At 49.2% G+C, this 20791-nt stretch overlaps 3 protein-coding genes and 1 long non-coding RNA gene across 5 annotated transcripts in view; 3 read left to right on the forward strand and 1 right to left on the reverse strand.

The window, feature by feature from the left end:
- Window positions 1–1665, forward strand: part of LOC114050570 (homeobox protein Hox-A9) — a 3559-nt gene extending 1894 nt beyond the window's left edge. The window contains exon 2 of the mRNA XM_027872365.1: window positions 245–1665. Coding sequence (XP_027728166.1) covers window positions 245–483 — 239 coding nt within the window. The 3' untranslated portion in view covers window positions 484–1665. The remainder of the gene's footprint in view (window positions 1–244) is intronic.
- Window positions 1666–9497: 7832 nt separating this feature from the next.
- LOC114050393 (homeobox protein Hox-A7) lies at window positions 9498–13446 on the forward strand. Its single transcript, XM_027872026.1, has 2 exons — window positions 9498–9976; window positions 11386–13446. Exons 1-2 carry the CDS (start codon window positions 9601–9603, stop codon window positions 11688–11690), a joined length of 681 nt encoding a protein of 226 aa, XP_027727827.1. The 5' UTR covers window positions 9498–9600; the 3' UTR covers window positions 11691–13446.
- LOC114050395 lies at window positions 13437–20154 on the reverse strand. Its single transcript, XR_003569993.1, has 3 exons — window positions 20074–20154; window positions 15506–15886; window positions 13437–14868 (listed from the first exon to the last, which is right to left on the reverse strand). It is a non-coding gene; the product is annotated as an uncharacterized LOC114050395 (long non-coding RNA).
- Window positions 18864–20791, forward strand: part of LOC114050391 (homeobox protein Hox-A6) — a 4841-nt gene continuing 2913 nt past the window's right edge. The window contains exons 1-2 of one of the 2 annotated variants that reach the window (XM_027872025.1): window positions 18864–19211; window positions 20155–20349. In XM_027872025.1, the coding sequence (XP_027727826.1) occupies window positions 19172–19211; window positions 20155–20349 (235 nt within the window). In that variant the 5' untranslated portion in view covers window positions 18864–19171. Of the gene's footprint in view, window positions 19212–19760; window positions 20350–20791 lie in introns of those variants that run through there. The other variant, XM_027872024.1, reaches the window with a different exon arrangement.

Here is a 20791-nt window from a genome sequence, read left to right on the forward strand (position 1 = left end):
ACACACACACACACACACACACACACACACACACACACACACGCTGTCTTGGGAAATAAGAAAGGAACGTTCTAACCCTCGATCTCCCGGGATTTTCCCCAAAGGCCCCCCCACCCCTAAATTGGGTGAGGCTGGGTGGGCACTGCTGCTCTTCTTGTAGATTCTTATCTTATTATAATCGCCACGGGGGGAAAATTTCTCATGCTATCTTGTCTTCTCCCATTCCCCTCCACCCCCACCCTAGACAACCCAGCTGCGAACTGGCTGCACGCAAGATCCACCCGAAAAAAGCGCTGTCCCTACACCAAGCACCAAACGCTAGAACTGGAGAAGGAATTCTTGTTTAATATGTATCTCACCAGGGACCGCAGATATGAAGTGGCAAGACTCCTCAACCTCACCGAAAGACAAGTCAAAATATGGTTTCAAAATAGAAGAATGAAAATGAAGAAAATTAACAAAGACAGAGCAAAGGACGAATAATGTGACCCAGGTTGATAGGAAGGCTGGGGGAAGATCTTCCCCCGCTCCATTCCTTCCCCCCTCCCCAGCCTCCACGATCCCCAAACAATACGACTGTATCCAGGCCTCATTCCCTCCCCTTTCCCTTCTTTCCCTCTTCCCCAATCCCTATCATTCATAAGAGTGTACCTTGTCACGGTAGCACGGGGGTCTTGCCCAGGCTGTGGCGGAGGTACTGTAAGCTTTTTCATTTTCTATCCTAGGACAAAAAAAAGGGGGCATTAGTGCTGTATGACTGTGTGTGTTGGCTTGTATTGAAAAAAAAAAAGAAAAAGAAAAGAAAATAAGAAATCTACCTGTTCCTTACCTATGGAAAAAAATTAACTACCTTTTTCCTAATGCACAACTCTCTGGACAGACTGTAGAGTGTAATGTGTGTAGTTCTTTGATTTGCTCTGTGCGCAGCGGAGACGGCTGCTGTAATACTTGAACATGTGTTTGTTTGTGGTTAATCATTGTTCGTGAATCCACTTTTGTGCTCGGGTGCCGGCCCTACCGGTTGTCATCCCGGACGCTAGGAATCTCATTCGAACTCAGGTTGTTGAGGAGAAATGTGGCAAAGGGTCTAGCTCTGTAGTGTAATAAGTCTTTCTTCTGTATAACTAGACAGTTCACCTTTGATTGTAATATAAATAGAGAGAGTATATAAAATAATATCACCCCAGTCAAAGAAAAAAAATTAAAAGAAAAAAAGAAACAAACAGAAGCTCGTTGGGCTGGGAGGGAATCCGTGGACTCCATAGCCTCTCCCCAACGTCTTTCCAATTGGGACATTTTAGTCTGTACAGTTGATCTCTAGTACTGTCTTGTCAGTTGTATATAATCTATATATTAAAGGGAAAAAAAAAAGTAAATACTCAGACGAGCTTGAATCTTGTTTTTGCACCAGTGAAGCCGTTTTCAGATTTAGGAGTTATTTGTCCACGTGAAGAAGGTAACTAACTACCTATAGTTTACGTTTAATTTTAATGAGGGGGGAACGAATGCTTATTGTAATGGAGTTAATTTTATTGATAATAAATTATGCGCTATGAAACCTGCCATTGGGCTATCGTAGATTTGTATCACTTGAAATTCGAGAACTTGTGTTGAGACAGAACAATAAATACACTGTATATTTTGCAAGAGTTACCTCATGGCCTACTGACCAAACTGTTGTGTTGAGATGATATTTAACTTTTTGCCAAATAAAAATATATTGATTCTTTTCTATTCTGCGGGTCCACTGTTTTGAACGTCCTTCTGCAAACGGCCATTGTCGGGTTACTTCCTTCCCAGCCAGGTCCTGGAGGGGCGACTGGGCCAGGGAGCCCAAGGGACTGCGGAAAGGACTCGGACCAAGCACGAATTTGGGCCTCTTTTTGCTCTCTCCTCCATCTGGCCAGGCCATCGTGCCAGTAGTTGCAGTCTTCTTTCTCGGTCCTTAGTTTTTTCTTTCTCTCCCCAGACCGAGATAGTAGCTTCCAGGCTGAATTCCAGACGCCGGCCCCCCGGTCGGGAGGGAACGGGAGAGAGGAAGGTTCATCAGCCAACTGGCTGCAGCTGGGGAGAGCAGAGAGTTCCCATTAGTGTAGGCTCGGGGCTCCTTCTCACCCTGGACCCCTTCGTCCAAGGGAGCCCCGAAGGAAAGGGGGTGGGTGAAGAGGGGGTGACAAAAGTGCCCAGCGAAGGAGCGAAAGAGAGCAGAAGGTAAATCCAGATGTGGAAAGGACTGGACGGGGGACCAAGGACGCTAAGTGAAACTAGCTACCCACACCCTGTTTGCGCCTAATCGGGGTAGTGGAGAACGACCTGGCGAGCCGGAATTACTGCGAAATTTTTCTCCTTGATTCATTTGCCACCAATCCCAGAAAAATGAGGACAGAGTCCCCCCTCCACCTCCTTTCTCCTCCCCAAAGTGTCAGACTCTCCCAAGACTTAGAAATCTTTCTTTCTTCCTCTTTCCTCTTTTCCTATCACCTTTCTTTTCCTTTCTTTTCTTTCTTTTTTCGTCTCTCTGTCTTTCTGCAGGTCTTCTTATCCGTTTTTCTTTTTTTGTTTTTAACTCGAAAGAGAAAGTCTCTTTCCTAAAGGATAGGACTCTTTTGGAGAGATAAATGTTTCAATAAAAAAAATAAAATGTAACCAGTGGCCTGGGGAGAAAAAGGAAGAGGAAAGAAAGGGAGAAAGAAAGAAATCAAAAGTAAGAAAGGACAAAAAGGTGAAAGGATTCTTGGGGCAAAAACGAAATTTTGCTGTGAGAGGGAAAGGGAATCGTTCTTTTTCAGGACGTGGAAGGACTCTAGGGAACAACTAAAGAAAGAATGTTAGACGGCGTCTCTAAAGTGTAGTTCCTGCCTGAGCTGACATTTTAGGTCTCGGAGAAAGCCTTCTTCCTCCTCCTTCGCACCCGCTCCCCACCCCCCCCCCCACCCCTCGCCCCAGCTGCCTTTCTCAGGCGGGGCAAGGGCAGCAGAGACGCCGAAGAATCACTTTGGGCCTTGCCTTGTAGGGGGGCCCAAAAGAGCGAATACTCGGAGTGGCAAGTCTTGGCAGAAGAATCTGTAAGGAAAACTCAGAACCATGGAGCGCCATAAAAGAAAATGACGGCTGTTAGCGTTTATGGGGTGTAAAGCTTCAGGGGGAGAGGACAAAACTTAGGGAGCCGCCGCCACCGCCGCGATTCGGGCAGGGAGGCCCTTCAGAGGTGCAAGGGGCCGGGGAGGCTTGATGGAACTCTTTCTCCTCCCACCCCCATCATTTTAAAAAGGCACCCTCTGGAAAGCTGAATATGTTGTTATAGTTAGTAAAAGGGGAAATAGTTCTGCTGGTCAAAAGGAGGGAGGGAGGGAGATAGTGAGAGAGAGAGAGAGAGGGAGATAGAGATAGAGAGAGAGAGAGAGAGAGAGGGAGGGAGAGAAAGCGGGAGAGGGAGGGAGGGAGAGAGGGACCTTAATTGGTCCATGTTGGGACATCCTCTGTTGCTGCAGACTGAAGAAACTTCAAAGAATGGGCATTAAGGGTGTGTAATAAAGGACGGGTCTGCAAACTGTCTGGAATTCGACCCTTAATGAGTTTACAACTGTCCAGCCACAATTAAGATTTTTCTACAAAAGCTTTTTTTCATTTATTTTGTCTGGCCGCTGAAGATAAGGGGGGTTGGTGGTGAGGAAACAGCTCCTTTTTATGGGTACTGGTTGCTGCCCCTTGGGCGGCGTGGGCTCCGGTTTGGACATTTATCTTTCATGTTTTCTAAGCAACAGAGTAGGAGGATGGAGGTTGTTTTCCCCCCCTTCTCCTTTCTATAATTGGGACCCTGCAGCGGGCTGGAAGTGGGGCCGGCCTCCCTGGCTCCAAGGCCAGCTGGTTAAGGGGACAGCTGCAGGCCCAGATCCTAGGGATGCCAGAGAGCTGCAGTGGCGTCCAGAAGCCAGCAGATGGCAGTGTGGTTCCATGGATGCAGCCGCACTGCCGCCATGATGCCCTCAGCCCCGACCCTGGGCAGCTTCTAAAATGTCGACTTTATGGGAGCATTTCTGGATTCGAAGCCACTGATTTGAGTTTAACAACGGTCAGATATTTCCGGTCCTGCTCATGTTTTGACTGATACTTTGGTGGGAGGGTTAAAAAGGAAAAAAGACGATAAATTGGTTTACGGACAAGGCCGGTCTCTGCCTTGTACTGAATCCTGAAAAAGGTTGGAGTTTGCAGGATATGGATTTTTAAAGAGCTTTTGGGGTACACTTTAAGAACGCCCCTCTGGCCCAGTCATTTGCCACCCTGACGGGGCACCCCACCATCGCGCGTGAGAGAGGCTTCACGCATGGGGTTCAGCCTTTCCAGGAAGGGCGTTTTCAGCTGGAATAATTTGGCCAGCCTGGGTCCAGCCCTAGCAGGCCAGCTGAAGGAGCCAGGGGACCCCAAGGCTCGCCCTCGAGAAGCCCGGCACTCTTGGGGGAAACATCCACCCACTCACACATAACAAAAACAAACAAGCAAGCAAAACAAACAAACAAACAAAAAAAAAAAACCCTCAACATAACAGGTCAGAAGACCTTGGGAGTTGATTTAGTTATTTGGAAGGAGATATCTAAATAAATTGGACCGTGATGCACTTGAATAGAAAATGAGTTCTAGAAGTCTCGGATTTTCTTCCTAAATACTGCCTTTTCCTGGAGTCTAAAAATCCTATTGGCGTCCCCCCCAAAAAAACTGTCCATTGAATTGACAGCACAATGACAATTTGCAATGTTCTGAACAACATAGACCACTATTTTTAAACTGATGTTTATTCCTCAGCTCCAAAAGCAGAGTCACAATTATTTTTATCTTCGATTTTCCTCTTTCTCTTCCTTTTCCTTTTCTTCCTTTCCTTTCTCCCCTTTCTCCTCTTTTTGGTAAGAAAAAAGGAGAGACGACCACCAGGATTCTGTAGTTTTTTTGTTTTCCTAGTTCGGAGGGGGAAAAGAGTAAATGAACTACAACGATTGAGGTGCGAGCGGGATTCAGGTCCCAGGAAAGGAGAGAAAAGGAAAGAATCAAACAACCCCTCTCCTCCAGAAGCACAAAACCACATAGCACCACTACTATCATTGCATATGGAGAGTGGGGAACCCAGGAGCTGGGTTTGTTTCCAATTGAAAAAAGCAAAAGAAAACTGAGAAAACCACTAACCCACCCGGAAGCTCTAGGAATTCGGCACACGTTGTATTTATTGGGATTATTATAGTCTCTGCCAAGCCCACAAAATGTTTATGACCCAGATCTCCGCGACAAACTCGTTGTAAAATTGAGGACTGGATTTTGGCTCCGAGTCGATCTTTTCCTTTCTTTTATTCTGTATGTTTGTGGTATCTATAGCTGTATCTATCTTCGGATACACACACACACACATATACATATATGTATATATATACACATATATGTGTATAACGGTAGCTATATTTATACACACACACATATGTGTGTATACACATAATAAACATGTGTAGTTACCCGAGATGGTACATATAAACTCACATATATCCATGTAAAATATTTATAGTGAGATAACTGCCATAAATTGGCATTTCGACCTAGACAGATTTATATTTGTTCATGTGTGTATTTCGATTATATGGATAACGATTTCACTATAGATATACAATATGTGTATAAATAAATACGTTACAGATATGTATATGTATAGATGGATATTTATATATTTATACTTGGTAGGAGCACACATATGTCAATTGCTGGGCTTAGTTCAAAGGCTAGCGAGTTGGTCCAAGTTGTACCAGCCGGGAATTTGACTAATCAATCAGGCAAAACCCTCTGGAGATAGTGGCCTGTCTTACACCGGGCTGTGTCGGCAGATATTTCAAGTCCCTCCGTCCACTGCCCGCATCCACTGCCTGGATTGGCCGGCGGGCCTCGGGGAGCCAGTGCTTCTCCGGACCCCCGAATTACACAGCAAGGCCGCGGCGAGCTGTGGTGGCAACCGGTCCTTCTTTCTTTTGCCAGACCGCCGGCGGCGGTGGCCCGAGCCACCTCTCACTGTAGTTCGTTGCTAATTTTCACGCGTCTGTAATGAGTTTATCACCGAACCCCGCCAGCCCTGAGATGTCCTGAATTACAAATAACAAATATTGTCTTTGCTTAGGGTAAAGAATGAGGAGAAAGCGGCAAAAAGCGCCGTGGAGAAGGGCATTAAGAAATGTTCATGGAGGCAGAGTTGGCAAAGAGAATGGGGGTCAGAGGTGAACGCTAGCATGAGGTAGTTGTTTGCATTAATATATAAGTAGGAGACTTTTATTGATTAATATATTTCTAGCTCTAACTATAAAGAAACTCACATCTAGGGAGAGAGAGCTAGGTGATATAAACTGACGGTGTTTTTTCTCTCCAAGTGAAATAGATTCTCATCATTCTCTAAACCCAGATGTGTGATTAGATCTATCTTGCCGGTCTAATTCGATGAGTTGGCTTTGTGTAAATGCGTGGATAGGGGTGTGTGAATATAGATATATGTGAGCACCTGTAAGTGACAATTTATCCAAAAATAACAATAAAAACGATTGTTGTCATTCCTGTAGCTACTCTATTACAAAAGAGCACTGGTTGAGGCCAAACCTCGGCTGACAGAGACAGAATTTTTGACTTGGAACATAATACAACCTGGCCCAGGAAAAAACATTTCAAATGTCGAGAGATGAAAAGGGATGCGTATGTATGTGTGTGTATGCATATATGTATATAGACACACATACACACAACACATACATGCACACACATATCTTTCCCTTCCCCAACTCTCCCCAATTCGGGGACATGGCTGTAGACCCACTCCCGGGAAGCTGTATTCTGAAGTTTGGGGGCCACAGCCAAGGAGCTGGGGCCCGACAAAGGCAGAGAACGACATGTCTGTCCCACAAGGGGAAGGGGTTTGCAAACAATAGTTCCGGATACCCCAGTCGTGGGGTGCTAAAATTCATTCTGTTCCTCCCCCACCCCACCCCCACACCCCTCGGTAAAGAGCGTGGTCTGTTTTAAATGTCATCTTTGCAATCGCTGTCGCCTATCCTCTCGGCCCGAGTCTAGACAGGGGCTGGGCTGCCTGTTTCTTTCCCTTGCATCTTGGCCCGTTGTCACCAGAGGAACAATTTATTGGTCTAAAGCAGTCTAATTCAGTCGCTTTGATCTCCTGAGTCGTCTTCTTGTTGGCTTCGCTTTTGGTTAACATCCTTAGGCTTCTATTTCCTACTAGAAAGTGATGCTTTTTAGGGTATTTGGTCTCTCTCCACCCACACCCCCCCATTCAACCCTCCCGCCCTTACCCAGGCTAGGCCATAAACAGGCATCTCCGGATATTGGACCCACTGGTTCTGAGTAATTACTGAGAGAAAGTGCCCAGACAACGGTCCCAGGGCCCAGCTCTGGGCCAAGCCACCTTCTAGCCCACCTCCCCTTTTGGCCCAATATCCAAACGGGCCAGGGCCCTCCTTTCCCAAAGTTCAGTGACATTCTCTTAATTCTCGAATCCCGGGGCTGTTGGGCTCTGCCATCCTTCCTGAGTCCCATTCTACCGAGTGCCTTTTGTGTATTTTTTTTCCAGAGTGTCAACATCCAGCGAGGGTGCGGCCAAACACACTGGCCAGGAACCATCTCAAGTGGCGAGCAGCGCTTTGTACCCAAGGAACCAAACTCTCATTTGCAGGAGAATTTCCGGGGTAATCTATTGTGCTCCCTTTAGTTTATGATGTGCAATACAGCCGGGCAGTAAAAGCTGTCCTGACCCGGGCCCTCTGTCTGAGGGCCGCAGCAAAGTCATTTTACGATCCGTTTAGAGGAAGGGCTCGCCCCAAAATCCTCAATGGAGAGGCATTTCAATTGTTGGAAGGCAGGCTGGGCTGGAGGTGGGGGAATAAAGCTGCTTTCTTGGCTTGCCTCTGGTGTGTGTGGGAGGGGGTAAGGTGGCCTTCAACGGAGCATGGGAAAGGTAAGTGTGTATATGCTCTGATGTGCGTGTGTGACTGTGTGAGGGAGCTTGGGAAAAACAGTCTGGGAAGCAACTGGGAAAGGTAGAAACAAGACTTGGCGTACCAGGCTTCCCATTCCCTCCCTCCTTATTTAAACTGGTTCTCCAAAGAGACAAAGCTATGAAGTTACAGAGAAGGGTACAAACGTAGCCGTCACTTCAGCTCTATTTTGTTTTCTAGACTCTTGCCACAGTACATGACCATGTGTACATATGTTTATTTGTGTGTGTATGTTTGTGTGTGTATATATGTATGTATGTAAGTATGTATGTATACACAGACTCACTCGAGGGTCAGTGAGGCTGAGTTGACTGAAGGGATCCTTCTTCAACCCAATTCACTTTTTCGATTTGCCCTCGAAGCTATTGCGCCTGAGGCCAATGGCCTAGTTTTTTTTTGGGGGGGGGGTTGGGCGGTAAAAGGGGGTATGGTTGGTGTCGGCTCCCTTGCCCCAGTTATGCAGGGTGCTGGTCACAGAACAAAGGAGCGTCAAAACTGGCCTCGGAGAGACCCTAAATTCTCCAGCCCGGCCAGCGGGTTAGACTGGAGTGGAAAGGGAGTGGATGAACACAAAGGTAGTCTTCCTCTTTCAGAGAAGCAACTTCTGGAGGAAGGTGGCCCCAATGACCAAGAAGTGAGTGGGGGGTGCAAAGTGGAGGGACGGGGGAAACCCGTGGCTTAGTCAATCTGTTTTGCAAATTAGAGTCATTAATATAGGGATATTTAATTTCTTCCTTTGGAGTAGAATATTAATGCCGCAATAGCTCAGTTAGAGATTCCCGGAAACTTTGACTCCATTTGAGCCACATGGTTCCAATTTAATGTGGTGACTTGTTTTATTTTAAAATTTAATTTTAATTGCATCTGGAAGCGACCGTGCCTTCTTGGCAAGCCCAAATAAGACACCCTGCCTGTAACGGGTCATTATGGAGAATGAGACAATAAAGCCCACAGACAGCAGTCATGCTCGGGGCCACAGCCCCAACCAAGGCACCCAGCTCGCCACCTTGCCCGTGCAGTCCCAGCCCTGCAGAGGTTCGGGGAGGGGCAAAGGTGGGAGGGAAGCCTGGAGAGTTAGGTACGGGGAACGGTGCCGAGAGGAGACGACTGTCTGGGAGCAGAAGGGGGGAGGGTGACAACAGGAGGGGGAAGGGTTGGATACTATTTGGGCTCCAGTAAGGGAGAGGTTCGCCGTCTGTGGTCATCCTTAGCAGAGGTGCAAGTGTCCAGAGAGCCCCAGGTCCCGAGCGTGCTCGCGCGCCCCGGCCTCCCTTGACCCGCACCCTAGTTAGGGCACAGGGTGCACTGCGCATGGAGCGCGCACACATTCCCTCCCCTGTCTGAGCCTCTTCCCCTGCCATGCTAGGAGGGAGGCTGGAGTCACCCTGAGCTCTACCACCTGTGATGGAGGAGGAGATTGGCGGAGGCCGTCATATGACCGGTCACGTGCTGGAGGCAAGCTCCGTCCAAAAGAAAATGGGGTTTGGTGTAAATCTGGGGGTGTAATGTTACCATATATCACGCTACCTCGTAAAACCGACACGGGAGCCTGCCGGACAACAAATCACAGGTCAAAATTATGAGTTCTTCGTATTATGTGAATGCGCTTTTTAGCAAATATACGGCGGGGGCTTCTCTGTTCCAAAATGCTGAGCCGACTTCTTGCTCCTTTGCCACCAACTCTCAGAGAAGCGGCTACGGACCGGGCGCGGGCGCCTTCGCTTCCTCCGTGCCCGGCGTGTACAATGTGAACAGTGCCATTTATCCGGGCCCCTTCTCGTCCGGATACGGCCTGGGCTCAGACGCCTACAACCTGCACTGCTCGTCCTTTGATCAGAATATCCCCGTCCTCTGCAATGACCTAACCAAAGGCAGCTGTGAGAAAGCCGAGACGAGCGCCCTGCACAGCCAGGCAGAGACCAATTTCCGGATATACCCTTGGATGAGGTCTTCAGGTAGGGGCAGCGGACACGAGGCGAGGCGAGGCGAGGCGAGGAGAGGACAGAGGAGAGGGAGAAGAGGAGGAGAGAGGGGAGGGAGGGAGAGAAGAGAGAACCGGACTGGGCGAGGAAGGAGACAGGAGAGGAGAAGAGGGCAGAAGAGGGGAGAGGAGCAAAGAGAAGACAGGACAGAGGAGAAGAGGAGGATAGGCAGGAGAGAAAAGGAGAGGAGAGGACTAGATAGGGCAGAGGAGACAGAAGAGGAGAAGAGAAGAGAAGGGAAGGACAGGACCGGACAGGGCAGGAAGGACAGGACAGTAAAGGAGATAGGACAAACCAAAGAAGCAGGAAAGGGGAGATAAGAGGACAGGGCAGGGCTGGAGAGCAGAGGCCAGGCAGGCAGGCAAACGGAGAGCCAAAGTGACTCCTGTCAGAGCCAGCCTCCATGGTTTTAATTATAGCAGAGGCGCCATTGCGTAGAGAGCCCGTAGCATTGTATGTAAATGAGTATCATAAAACTTTTTATTGCCCAATTAATGGGTTCTATCCTCGTAAATTTATTTAACTCCGTTTGCTTTGGAATTTTTAACATTAAGTGTATTCGTTCGCCATTTTCTCTCCTTTTCCCTTTTTACTCCCCTCTCTTTTTCTTTTTCTTCCTCCATGGAGAGAGAAGAGAGCTCCTGAGCCACCCTCGCCCCTCCCTCGCCCACACCACCTGGAACCCGGGCAGATTTGGGGGTAAAGGTTGCAGGAGGATTAGGGAAAGAAAGAGAGGAAGGGGGACAGGACGGAGCTGCTGAAGGGACAATAAGGCATGGGGTCCAAGTCGAGCTGGATTGGAGAGAGATGCCCAGCTGTCCAGGGAAGCTGCTTTGGTAGCTGGGCATGTTTGTGGGTACGGGAGGGAATGGAGAAGGGTTCCAAAGACATCTGTAACCGTCAGATATTTGCATTGGCTCTGGTGGTTGCTGGGCCTCTCTTCGACTAGAAAAGGAGATATACTCTAACTTGCCCCTAGTCTATATTGCTAACTTCCCTTTGTCAGAGCAGGCATTGTGGAAACTTAGCCGGCTGGAAAAAAAAAAAAAAAAACAACAACCCTTCTAAAGTTTGGACAGGACTTGATGTTTCCTCTCCCACCCCCACCCCCATGAAGATCTGTTTTTTATAATCTCTTCTCTTCCCATCCACCCCCCCCCCAAACCTTCATAGACAAGTAGGGGCAGCAGTAGTTGGAGAACTGTTCAGGGCTGGGGCTGGAGGCGGGGAGGAAAGGGGGAACGGCCCGGCGGGAGAGGCGAGAGAAAGAGGGGGTGGGAGCTGAAAGGTCCGGGAGCCTGTGGGAGATAAGGAACTTATCCTCTTGGTCCCTGGCTAATCCCCTTCTGGCTGTTTCTCTCCGTGCCTGACACTGCTTGCAGGTCCGGATCGCAAGAGGGGCAGGCAGACCTACACCCGCTATCAGACCCTGGAGCTAGAGAAGGAGTTTCATTTCAACCGCTATCTGACCCGGCGGCGGCGCATCGAGATCGCTCACGCCTTGTGCCTCACGGAGAGGCAGATCAAAATCTGGTTCCAGAACCGGAGGATGAAGTGGAAAAAGGAGCACAAAGACGAGGGATCTGCCGCCCCGGCCGCCACCGAGAGCGCCTCGACCACCCCCTCGGCGGGGAAAGTGGAGGAGGAAGAAGAGGAGGAGGAGGAGGAAGAGGAGGAGGAGGAGTGAGGCTGGAGCTGAAGGGAGGAAGCCCGAGCCGCCCAGCCGAGCTGTGGAGTCTGATGGATGCACGTGACAGTCGGAAAAGCGTCTTTAAGAGACTTACCCGTTTTATTTAAAAAAAAAAAAAAAAAAGAAAAAAAAAAAAAACCCCCCCCCAACTAGCCCCCCCCCCCAAACCTTCCGCCCTCCCAGCTCAGCTCCCAAGGCTGGCTGTGCTGAGGTACTCCAGGAAGGCGAGGTGTCTAGTCTGTGTCTTCCTCTCCCCTCCCCCTTCCACCTCTTTCTCGTCCCTGGGTCCCTTGGAGTCTCCTAGCTATGTTCGTCTACCCTGAGCCCGCACGGGCCCGGCCCTCCCCTCCCCTGCCCCCCGCCAAGTCGGTGCCCCGGCCCCGTGGCTGCTATCCCTAACCCTGGCCGAGGGAGCCCGACGGGCACACAGCGCTGGCGCTCAGAGAAACTACCTAACAGAGCCCTTGGGCTCGGTCACCCCCTGATGAAGAGGGCAAGGGCGTCCAGGCGCCCGCCAAACTACCTAATTATGCCAACCCAGAACACTGGGGCTTCCGTTTCACAATTCAGAATTGTCTCTTTCATTTTCCTTCCTGAAAGGGCAGTAAGAGCAAAGGTGAGGAAGGGGGAGACGTTCTGAGAACACACAAATACACAAAATACACAATCACACACACACACACACTCATCTAGACAACCACTACACTCCAGCAATGAGCTGTACTACCTATCTGATTTCCAAACTACCTATTTTTTTGCTTCACCTACCTAACTCCTTCATTGTGACTGTACTTTAGGAATCCGAGAAGGATTAGATGTTAAAGATGACTGACCAAAAAAATAAATAAAGAAAAAGAAAAAAAGAAGAAAAGAAAGAGGAAAAAAGGGGAAAAAAGAAAAGCATAATATTTTCACAAAAGGCTTTTAGTCCACTTGACGGTGGGGAGCATTTCTTCGTAGCTTGGGCAGAGAACTGGGGACCCGGGCTCACTGGCTTCTATCGAAATTGAAAATAATAATAATAATAATATATTTATTCCAAAGCGATTCTAAATGAAATCATATGCTGCAAACTCGCTTTCCTCTCCTTGCCTGACCATTCCGAGTTCAGAAGAAAATGCCTCTGTTTTTGGGGAGGGGACAAGGAGGGCACCCTCTTTCCCTTGGCTGGCACCCTATTAGGCTTCTGCTTGGCCAGCCTTCCAAGAGCTGCAACATCCTTTGAACCAAGTTTCTGGCAAAAGTGACCATTCCCCCTCCCCCATACTTTCAAACACCTTATCCTTGCCCTTCTCACTTCTCCACCCCACCCCGTACCCTGCCCCTTAACTAGTGTTTAATATTGCCACCCTGACTTTTCCTACGATAACAAATCCTGTACATTTGAATGAGTTTGGGGGGCCATCTATATTGTCTTGAAGCTTATTTGTAATACCTTGTCCTGACTCGGGAAGACTGTCATTCATTGGGATACCTTTGTAGTGTGATGTTTTGATGCTAACTCCTGTAGTGAGGTAAGTGGGCAGGGTGCCTATAACACCCTGTTGAAGCTGCCCAGGCTTGGCCCCTGCCTTCGTCCCTGCCCCTGTCTCTGGTGTTCTCTCGTGTTCTCGTCCACATTGGCGCTGCAGTCTATGTAGGTTTTGAGAATCCCAACCGTGTGTGTGAACTCCATGGAGGTGACTGTTCCAGTCTCGCCCCCTCCAAATGTGGTTTATGTTAACATAGAAAAAATAAAATATATGCTTGGTGACAATAGACCAGGTTTCTTTATTCGCCACCAGGCACCATAAAGAGCACTGGGGGAAATAAAGGGGTTTTGGGAGGGAGGGCAGAAAAGAGGGAAAATGTAGCCTGAGTGATATGGGCATATGGTAAAAGGACACAAATATGTGCTATTTACACATGTATGTGGATATGTGTTTCTGCACGGATACATGTGAACATGAACAGACATTTCCATCTGCCAACACTCGCCCTTTCACTTATGTAAGAGGACCCCCAAATCTGCACCTTTCTCACGGTAGGGTCCTGGGGGATGGTGCGAGGAAGGGAGCTTCCCTCTCCAAGTTGACTTTGCCCTATTTCCCAAACACGTCCCTCCCCTCAGATCCAGATTAGCTCGGCAGCCTAGTCCAGCCGAGCTGAATAATCCGCCTCCCTGAGTATCTGATTCCAGCCTTTGAGGTGCAGGCTCCAGACTGCAAACAGGACAAAAAAGTGTGGGACTCGATGGCCGAGCTGCCTGTGGCAGGGCCTGCTGCTGGCTCTCGTCTCTCATCCCGTCCATCCCGTCTCATCCCATTCCAGATCATCCCTGCCCATTCTAGGCCATCTCATCCCATCTCCGGGGCTGCTGCTGCAAAAGGGTCCTGGGGAAGGAAAGGGTTCCCAGGAAATCGAAATTCACTAAAACTCCCCTGCAGCCGGGGAAAAGAGGGGGAGAAGGAGGATGAAGCAGGCCGAGAGGGAAGGGAGGGGGAGGAAGGGAGCTCAGGGCTGACCTAGAGGCTCAGAGCTCTATTCGGCTTGCGTCTGCCCAGCGGCCTTCGCCGCGGCCTCCTCCTGGCTGGGAAAGTATCTAATTGCTCCTTAAATAAAACTAGGGCAAAGAGGGTCTGCAAAAAGCCAAGCCTAGCACTCTGGGGCTGCCTTTCTGGTAAGATGGCGCCTCCGTAAGACCTGCCTCTTCTCAGTGATGAGGAAAAGGCCATAAATCCGTTGTTGTTTATGAAAATTTACAACTTTGCAATACAACTTTATGAGTTGTTCGGGGTTTCCATTGGCCGCTGTCGGTCATGTGGATGGCAACCGTGAACATGAACTTTTTTATAATTTCCCTTGCGAGAATAGAGCTGCATTCTTTTGCTGAGCTCGGTCCTGCTTCGGATCTCAGGCTTTTCAGTCCCTATAGCGTTTGCTCTTTGGAAGGCAATGGGTAGCGGAGAAGGAGGGGATGAAGGGGATGCCTCCAAACCCCCGCCGCCCGGCAGGGCCCTTGCCCGGATCCGGGGTGGAAAGGAAGGTGGGGCAAGCTGGATCCCAAGCTGTGGAGTGGCCGATTTTCAACTCGCAACCTGGCTAATTTCCTGCTTCTTCTGGCACGACAAGGAGGGCGATTCGTCTCTCGGGCAGCAACCAAAGCGATAGTTGTCAGAGCGACTGGAGTTCCTTCCTGTAAGCCAGAATCTAAAGGTAAGACTCGTTCACCACTAACAGAGGTAGCTTAGCAGCCCTCGCTGACCCCGGCGGGAGGGATTTCGGAGAGCATAAATAGAGACAGATGTGGGTACAGACATTTACATCCACGTAGATATATACACATATATGTGTATGAGTGGGGATGTATCGCTATATGTATGTATATGTGTATATATATATATATACACTGTATATGTTATAGCCATATATACATACATATATTAGTAATACTAGATTGGGCATCTGGTTGGCATGTACATGGCATGGAATCCAGATACTACCAAGGCACCAAGGTTTGTCTCTGAGCAAGAGGCTTGTGATTTTTCACAGAGACCCACGATTTGGGGTCGAGGGCTTTTCTCCCACAGAAGATTTCCCTCTCTCCTGCGCTGGTGATTCAATTTAATTCGGATTCCCGCCTTCCCTCTCCTACCCCCTCCCCCAAACCAACGAAGGAACCAATTTCCGGCAAAAGAAGGGGAGAAAAAAAAAGAAAAAAAAAACAATAAATGGGCCAGCCTTGTATTTGAGTCCGGGTTCCTTAATTTTGGGTGAATACAGTTTGCCAGAGTAAAAGAAATTAAAAAAGAGAGAGAGAGAGAGAGACTTACAAATTTAGAGAGCCCTCTTGCAATTACCAGCTTCTCGCTTGGTACGGTTTTTCCAGGAGAGAGATCTGCAATGGGAGAATAGAGGAAATGGATTTGTTGTTGGAATTGGGGGGGGGGTAATCGGTTGAATACCTTACGTGCTAATTGGACGAAGTTTCGCTGGTGGTGATGACTCTCTTCTAGTGGTTCGGTTTATACTGTGGCCAGGTTCGGTTTGGGTGTTTTGGTGCAGGTACTGCAGCGTGGATGTTTGGGTCCACGGGTGTTGAGTGACTGTGTGTCCACATCTGTATGTATCTCTCTGGATGGACAGTCCGGGAGCTCGCTACTCCTTTTTAATCATAAGCGAATTTCTTTCAGCTTAGAACGGAGCTGACCTGACTGTAATGGGAAGAGATTGTGTCAAAAAAGAAGGGGGTGTGAAGATGGTTCATCGGAAAAGGAAAATTGAGCGAGAGCTGAGTAGGGCTGGAATGGATGTGTTTTCGTAACATATTTGGCATTATAAAGCGTGTTTCAGGGTCCAGGGCGCCCTCCGGGTTGTGAGCTGCGGAGGGAAGAGGCATAGGAAAAGCCCTCACTCCGGCAGCGGTGCAGAGGGTTGGGGCTCCGGGAATAGCTTGGTATTCATTACCGTAATTCAGAAGAAGCCGTGCGCACTCCTAATGTTAACACCGGCGTTGTTTGTGTTCTCTCGGCTGCTAAGGAATTGTATTTGCATGGCACTGCGGTGTCTGCTCCCCTGCAACTGCAGTGGGGGGGTGGCGCGATTATTTATGGTGGCTCGCTTGGAGCTCAGTGCTGCCACGTTGTGGCCAAGAGCAGTAGCGGCGAGCGTCCGCGGCCAAGGGGAAGCCGAGCCTTGGCGAGAGTGGCTTCTCACTTCCCTTTGGAGGAATTATTGGAGTGAGGGAATGGAAGGGGGAGGGGGGACGGGCCTGCCCAGAGAGGTGGTGGGCACCTAGTCATTTATGGATCACATCCCACTCCCACTTGGTTCTCTGCAGGCCCTTGGAATGGCCTGGACACCCCCACCTCCACTCCCAACTACACATTTCTGGAAACCGGTTGCATAGCCTGAAGAGGACTGATTTTGAATAGCATGGCTGCCTCCTCCCCCAAACTGAGGTCTCTCAGGCCCATGGAATCCAAACAATGGTTCTGGGAGGGGGGTGGGATGGGTAGCCAGCACCATTTGGATCTTGGAGTCTGAGAGCAAGCTCTGGGGCTCGTGGGCGGCCCAGGGCCAGGTCTGGACCTGAGAAGAGATCTATCTTGTGTCGGTGGCTGGAGAAATAGGGGTTTGCCTGGAGTGGTCGGTTCCAGCCGGCCCCCCGCACCTGTGTGATTAGCAGCCTCTGACTTATGATCCTATTGATGGAAAGGAGGCTGCGTGGCGAGGCCGTGGCCCTGCCGCACTGTGGACTTGCTGAAGTTGACTCTCATCGGGCGAGAGTGAGGAGTAGTGGGCAGAGTGTGGGGTTCTTGGAGCCCCAAGCAGATCCTGGGAATACCCTTCCCACTCCTTGAAGAACATTTTCAAGGTAAGTGGCCTTCCCCCCCCCCCCATATGCGAGAGCTGAGAAGTAGCCGGGAGAGGCGTCTGGCCTCAGAGGGAGCCCCTGGGGTCTGCCTCGTGCTGTGGTCTAACCCCGCTTGGTTGTTGTGTGGGTCACACCAGTTTCCTGGTGTGCGTGTGTGTTGTTTTTGATTCATGAAAAACACCTAAAGCTGGATGGAGAAGCAAATTGGTCGGCTGCCAACCTATTGCACATCAGTCTTGTAGAATACGCTGGGTTTCAATTTTGTTTTAGTTATGGTATTTAAAAAAAAAAATTTTTTTTTTCCGGTTTAGTCACTACGGAAACAAGGATGTAATGTTTTTCCCCTTTACCCTGAGAAATGGGAATTTCACTTTGTCTTGGGAAAACCATATCGAGAATTTAGGCCAAACCACCAAAACAACGACAACCCACCCCAAATCCCAACTCAAGCCCTGAGGGGCTGGGGGAGCTATAGGGATTGAAAGGGCATGTATAAAATGGAAATGTTTATACAGATAGCCAAGTCAGTACCAAGCGTGGGATTTTTTAAAAGATTCCAACAAATACCTTATTTAAAGCTTTCGCTGAAAACACCCTAACTCAAACCAGGACTTTCTCCTACATCCTTTTAAAACACAAATTCTTTCTCTCTCCCCTGTGTTTTCATCTGGCCTCCATTCTGAAATACGTGAAGGGAAATGCCCCATTTTCGCCGCTCTATCCCAGTCTTTATTTATTTTTGTGAAACTTTCCAGGGAGAGGGTTTGTTCTGGAAATAGACAAGAGGACTTTGGCTGCAGCCCATAAAGAAATAAAGACAGACGCACATGGTATATGTACCACTTACGGATGTTTGTAAACATACCTACGGATCCACCAAATCTTTCCAGATTAAATCTGGAGGGTGTAAAGAGAGAGAGGAAAATGGAGGGAGGATAGAAAGAGAGATTAACAAAGTTCCTGCTTGATCATTGAAGGTAATTGCTGCTCCCACTGATATCGCTGACACCACCAGGATATTGCTGAGGGTTGCATACATTCGCTAGGATTTTACACATCTTATAAGCAGCCTCCGGAAATGCAGCAAAATGGTATCAATAGACTTTCTCCAGCCACCATACTATTCAGGGTTTTAAAGGTAATTCCGGAGGCTTCACAAACACAACCATAAAAATGCCACTGGGACGCTATTGGTTTTTTTTTTTTTTTTTTAAGAGATAGATCCATCTGCTGGGAAGTCAAAGATCTAGAGGAAACACCTCTTGGAAAGTCATCCTGGATGGTGCCATTCATTCATTTACTGTCTGGGGAATGTAAGGGGATAGATAGCCAAGAGTTTCAAGCAGCTTCCAGAATTTCTAGGGGCGGCTATCATAACTCCATCCAGGACATGAGCTCCCCAGCTTTTGGGCTCGCCGAGCCCTGCCAGGGCGCAGATTTCAACCTTCAAAGATGTATCAGTTAATTCAAATGTTCAGAAAGCCAGGTTTCGATCATTTAGTCCTCTGGATTCTGAACAGGGCCGGAGCTGCCTAGCCTCTTCGGGTACTGGCCCACGGCCTTGTTCAATAGTGGAGTCTTTTTAATAAGAAAAACACTCCTTTCTGGATTTCGATTTCAACGTGTAAACAGCAGCGATGAACTGAGGGAAAGGAAACGGGAACATTTTGAGGGGTCAGGAAGGCTGAGAGGGGGTAGGGAGAGGCCCTTATAGGTTTCAGGAGCCCCCAAACCTTTGCAGCTCGCCTCCTTTTTTTTTTTTTTTTTTTTTTTTTTTTTGCAATTTCCTTCTTTTCTCTGTAGGAAATGCCTGGATTTGGGATCGTTCTTTCGGGAATTAGGCTGGGGGAGGAAAGTGGGGATTTCTGGGTCACTGTGGCCCAGATGTCTGGGGCCTCAAAGGGGACGTCAGAAAGTCCCTGAGTCGGGGGTAGTAGAGGTGCTTAGTCTTTTTTTGTTTTTAATGGAATGGGTAGGCCTGCTGGAGGAGAAAGGGATCACAAGGATCATTTAGGACAGTGGCTGTGCCTGACGCTCTGGTCAAGGAGAGCTCGAATCTCCCTTTCCTCCCCTTACCAGGCTGGGTTCGACGGCTTGTCCGCAGGCCTCTTTGGGGGGCAGTATGAGAGGAAGAGGTGACCTCCTCTGCTCCCCAAGTTGCAGTGAGTAAACAAGAGACGCGAGCTTTCCCCCTCCCCCAAAGCGGACGGTGGGGCTCCATCGCTTACGGGTGGGAGTTGAGGGAGAGGTAAGGGTAGGGACCCCCTGATCTCGGCCTCCCCCTGGCGGAGCCTAAAGCGGCGAATGTGTCCCTTTCTGCAGTTGCAGTGAGCAGGGTACTGTTCGAGTGGGAGGGGAAAATGAAAAGAGATATGGGGGGGGGGGGATCTGTTGTTGTCACTACCCTTGGCTGAAGATCTGTCAGAGTTCCAATTTCTTATGAGGGAGAGAGAGAGAGAGAGAGAGAGAGAGAGAGAGGCCTGAGCCAGGAGCCTGGAGGGCCCTCAAAACCCCCGGGGCCCCTAGGCCAAGGAGGCCGAGGTCGGCCCCCTCCCCAGCGGCCCTCGGCTGGCGTTCCGGGAAGAGAGGCGGGCGGGTAGGCTGGCTGTGCGTGCCCATTAATCTGCCGGGTGTGCGGGCTGGGGGTTGTTTGTAACTTTGCTGGCTCGGTCGCCGCGGGTCCCCGGGGAGCGGGCTCCACGGCTCGCTCCCATTGGCCACTGCGCCGTCAGCTGGTGCTATTTGCTGCTGTCGCTTTTGGCGCTCGGCCATCCAGAAACAAACCAGTTCGATGACTACTAATAGTTATAGCCAGATGTACTAATACACAACAAATCACAGTCCTGCAGAGGGGAGCGCAAATGAGTTCCTATTTTGTGAATCCCACTTTCCCTGGGAGCCTGCCTAATGGACAGGACTCCTTCCTCGGGCAAATCCCCCTCTATCCAGCTGGCTATGATGCTCTGAGGCATTTCCCCGCTTCTTATGGGGCATCGAGCCTCCAGGACAAGACATACACCTCACCTTGTTTCTACCAACAGTCCAACACGGTCATTGCTTGCAATCGAGCGTCCTATGAGTACGGCACCTCTTGTTTCTATTCAGAGAAGGACTTGAGTAGCGCCTCTCCCTCGGGCAGTGGCAAACAGAGGGGCCACGGGGAATATCTGCACTTTTCTCCTGAGCAACAATACAAATCCGAAAGCAGCGTGCAGGGCAAAATCTTAAATGACGAAGGCAGCGACCGGAAGTACACAAGTCCTGTTTATCCCTGGATGCAGCGGATGAATTCCTGTGCTGGTAAGTCATTGGCATGCAATTCTCCCTCCAACCCCACCTCCACAAAAGAAAGAAAAGAAGAGAGGAAGGGAAAAGGGAAGAGAGAGAAAGAGAGATAGACAGACAGACAGAGAGAGAGACAGAGAGAAAAATAATAGAAAGAAATAAAGGACAGAAAAAAGGAAATAAAAGTATTCTTTTAGATTTAAAAAAAAATAAAGGGGGGAAAAAAGAACCCAATATGGAAATTAGGTTATAGGAAGGCATGGCTCCTTCCCTGTGTAACGTGACACCTTTGGGGAGTGGTGGGGGGCTGTCATTGCCAAGTTATTTGGGACCTATAACATGGACAACCTAAAAGTGAGAGAGAAGGAGAGAGGGAGGGAGGGAGGGAGGGAGGGAGGGAGGGAGAGAGTGAGAGAGAGAGAGAGAGAGAGAGAGAGAGAGAGAGAGAGAGAGAGAG

This window comes from Vombatus ursinus, unplaced genomic scaffold (assembly GCF_900497805.2).
Source record: "Vombatus ursinus unplaced genomic scaffold, bare-nosed wombat genome assembly UNPS02014799.1, whole genome shotgun sequence".
In the NCBI taxonomy this organism is placed as follows: domain Eukaryota; kingdom Metazoa; phylum Chordata; class Mammalia; order Diprotodontia; family Vombatidae; genus Vombatus; species Vombatus ursinus.

Excerpts from the sequence above, each read along its gene's own strand:
- LOC114050393 (XM_027872026.1), top strand. The coding sequence starts at position 9,601 with ATGAGTTCTTCGTATTATGTGAATGCGCTTTTTAGCAAATATACGGCG. Across the intron at positions 9,977-11,385 it reads CCCTTGGATGAGGTCTTCAG|GTCCGGATCGCAAGAGGGGC; the intron begins GTAGGGGCAGCG and ends CACTGCTTGCAG.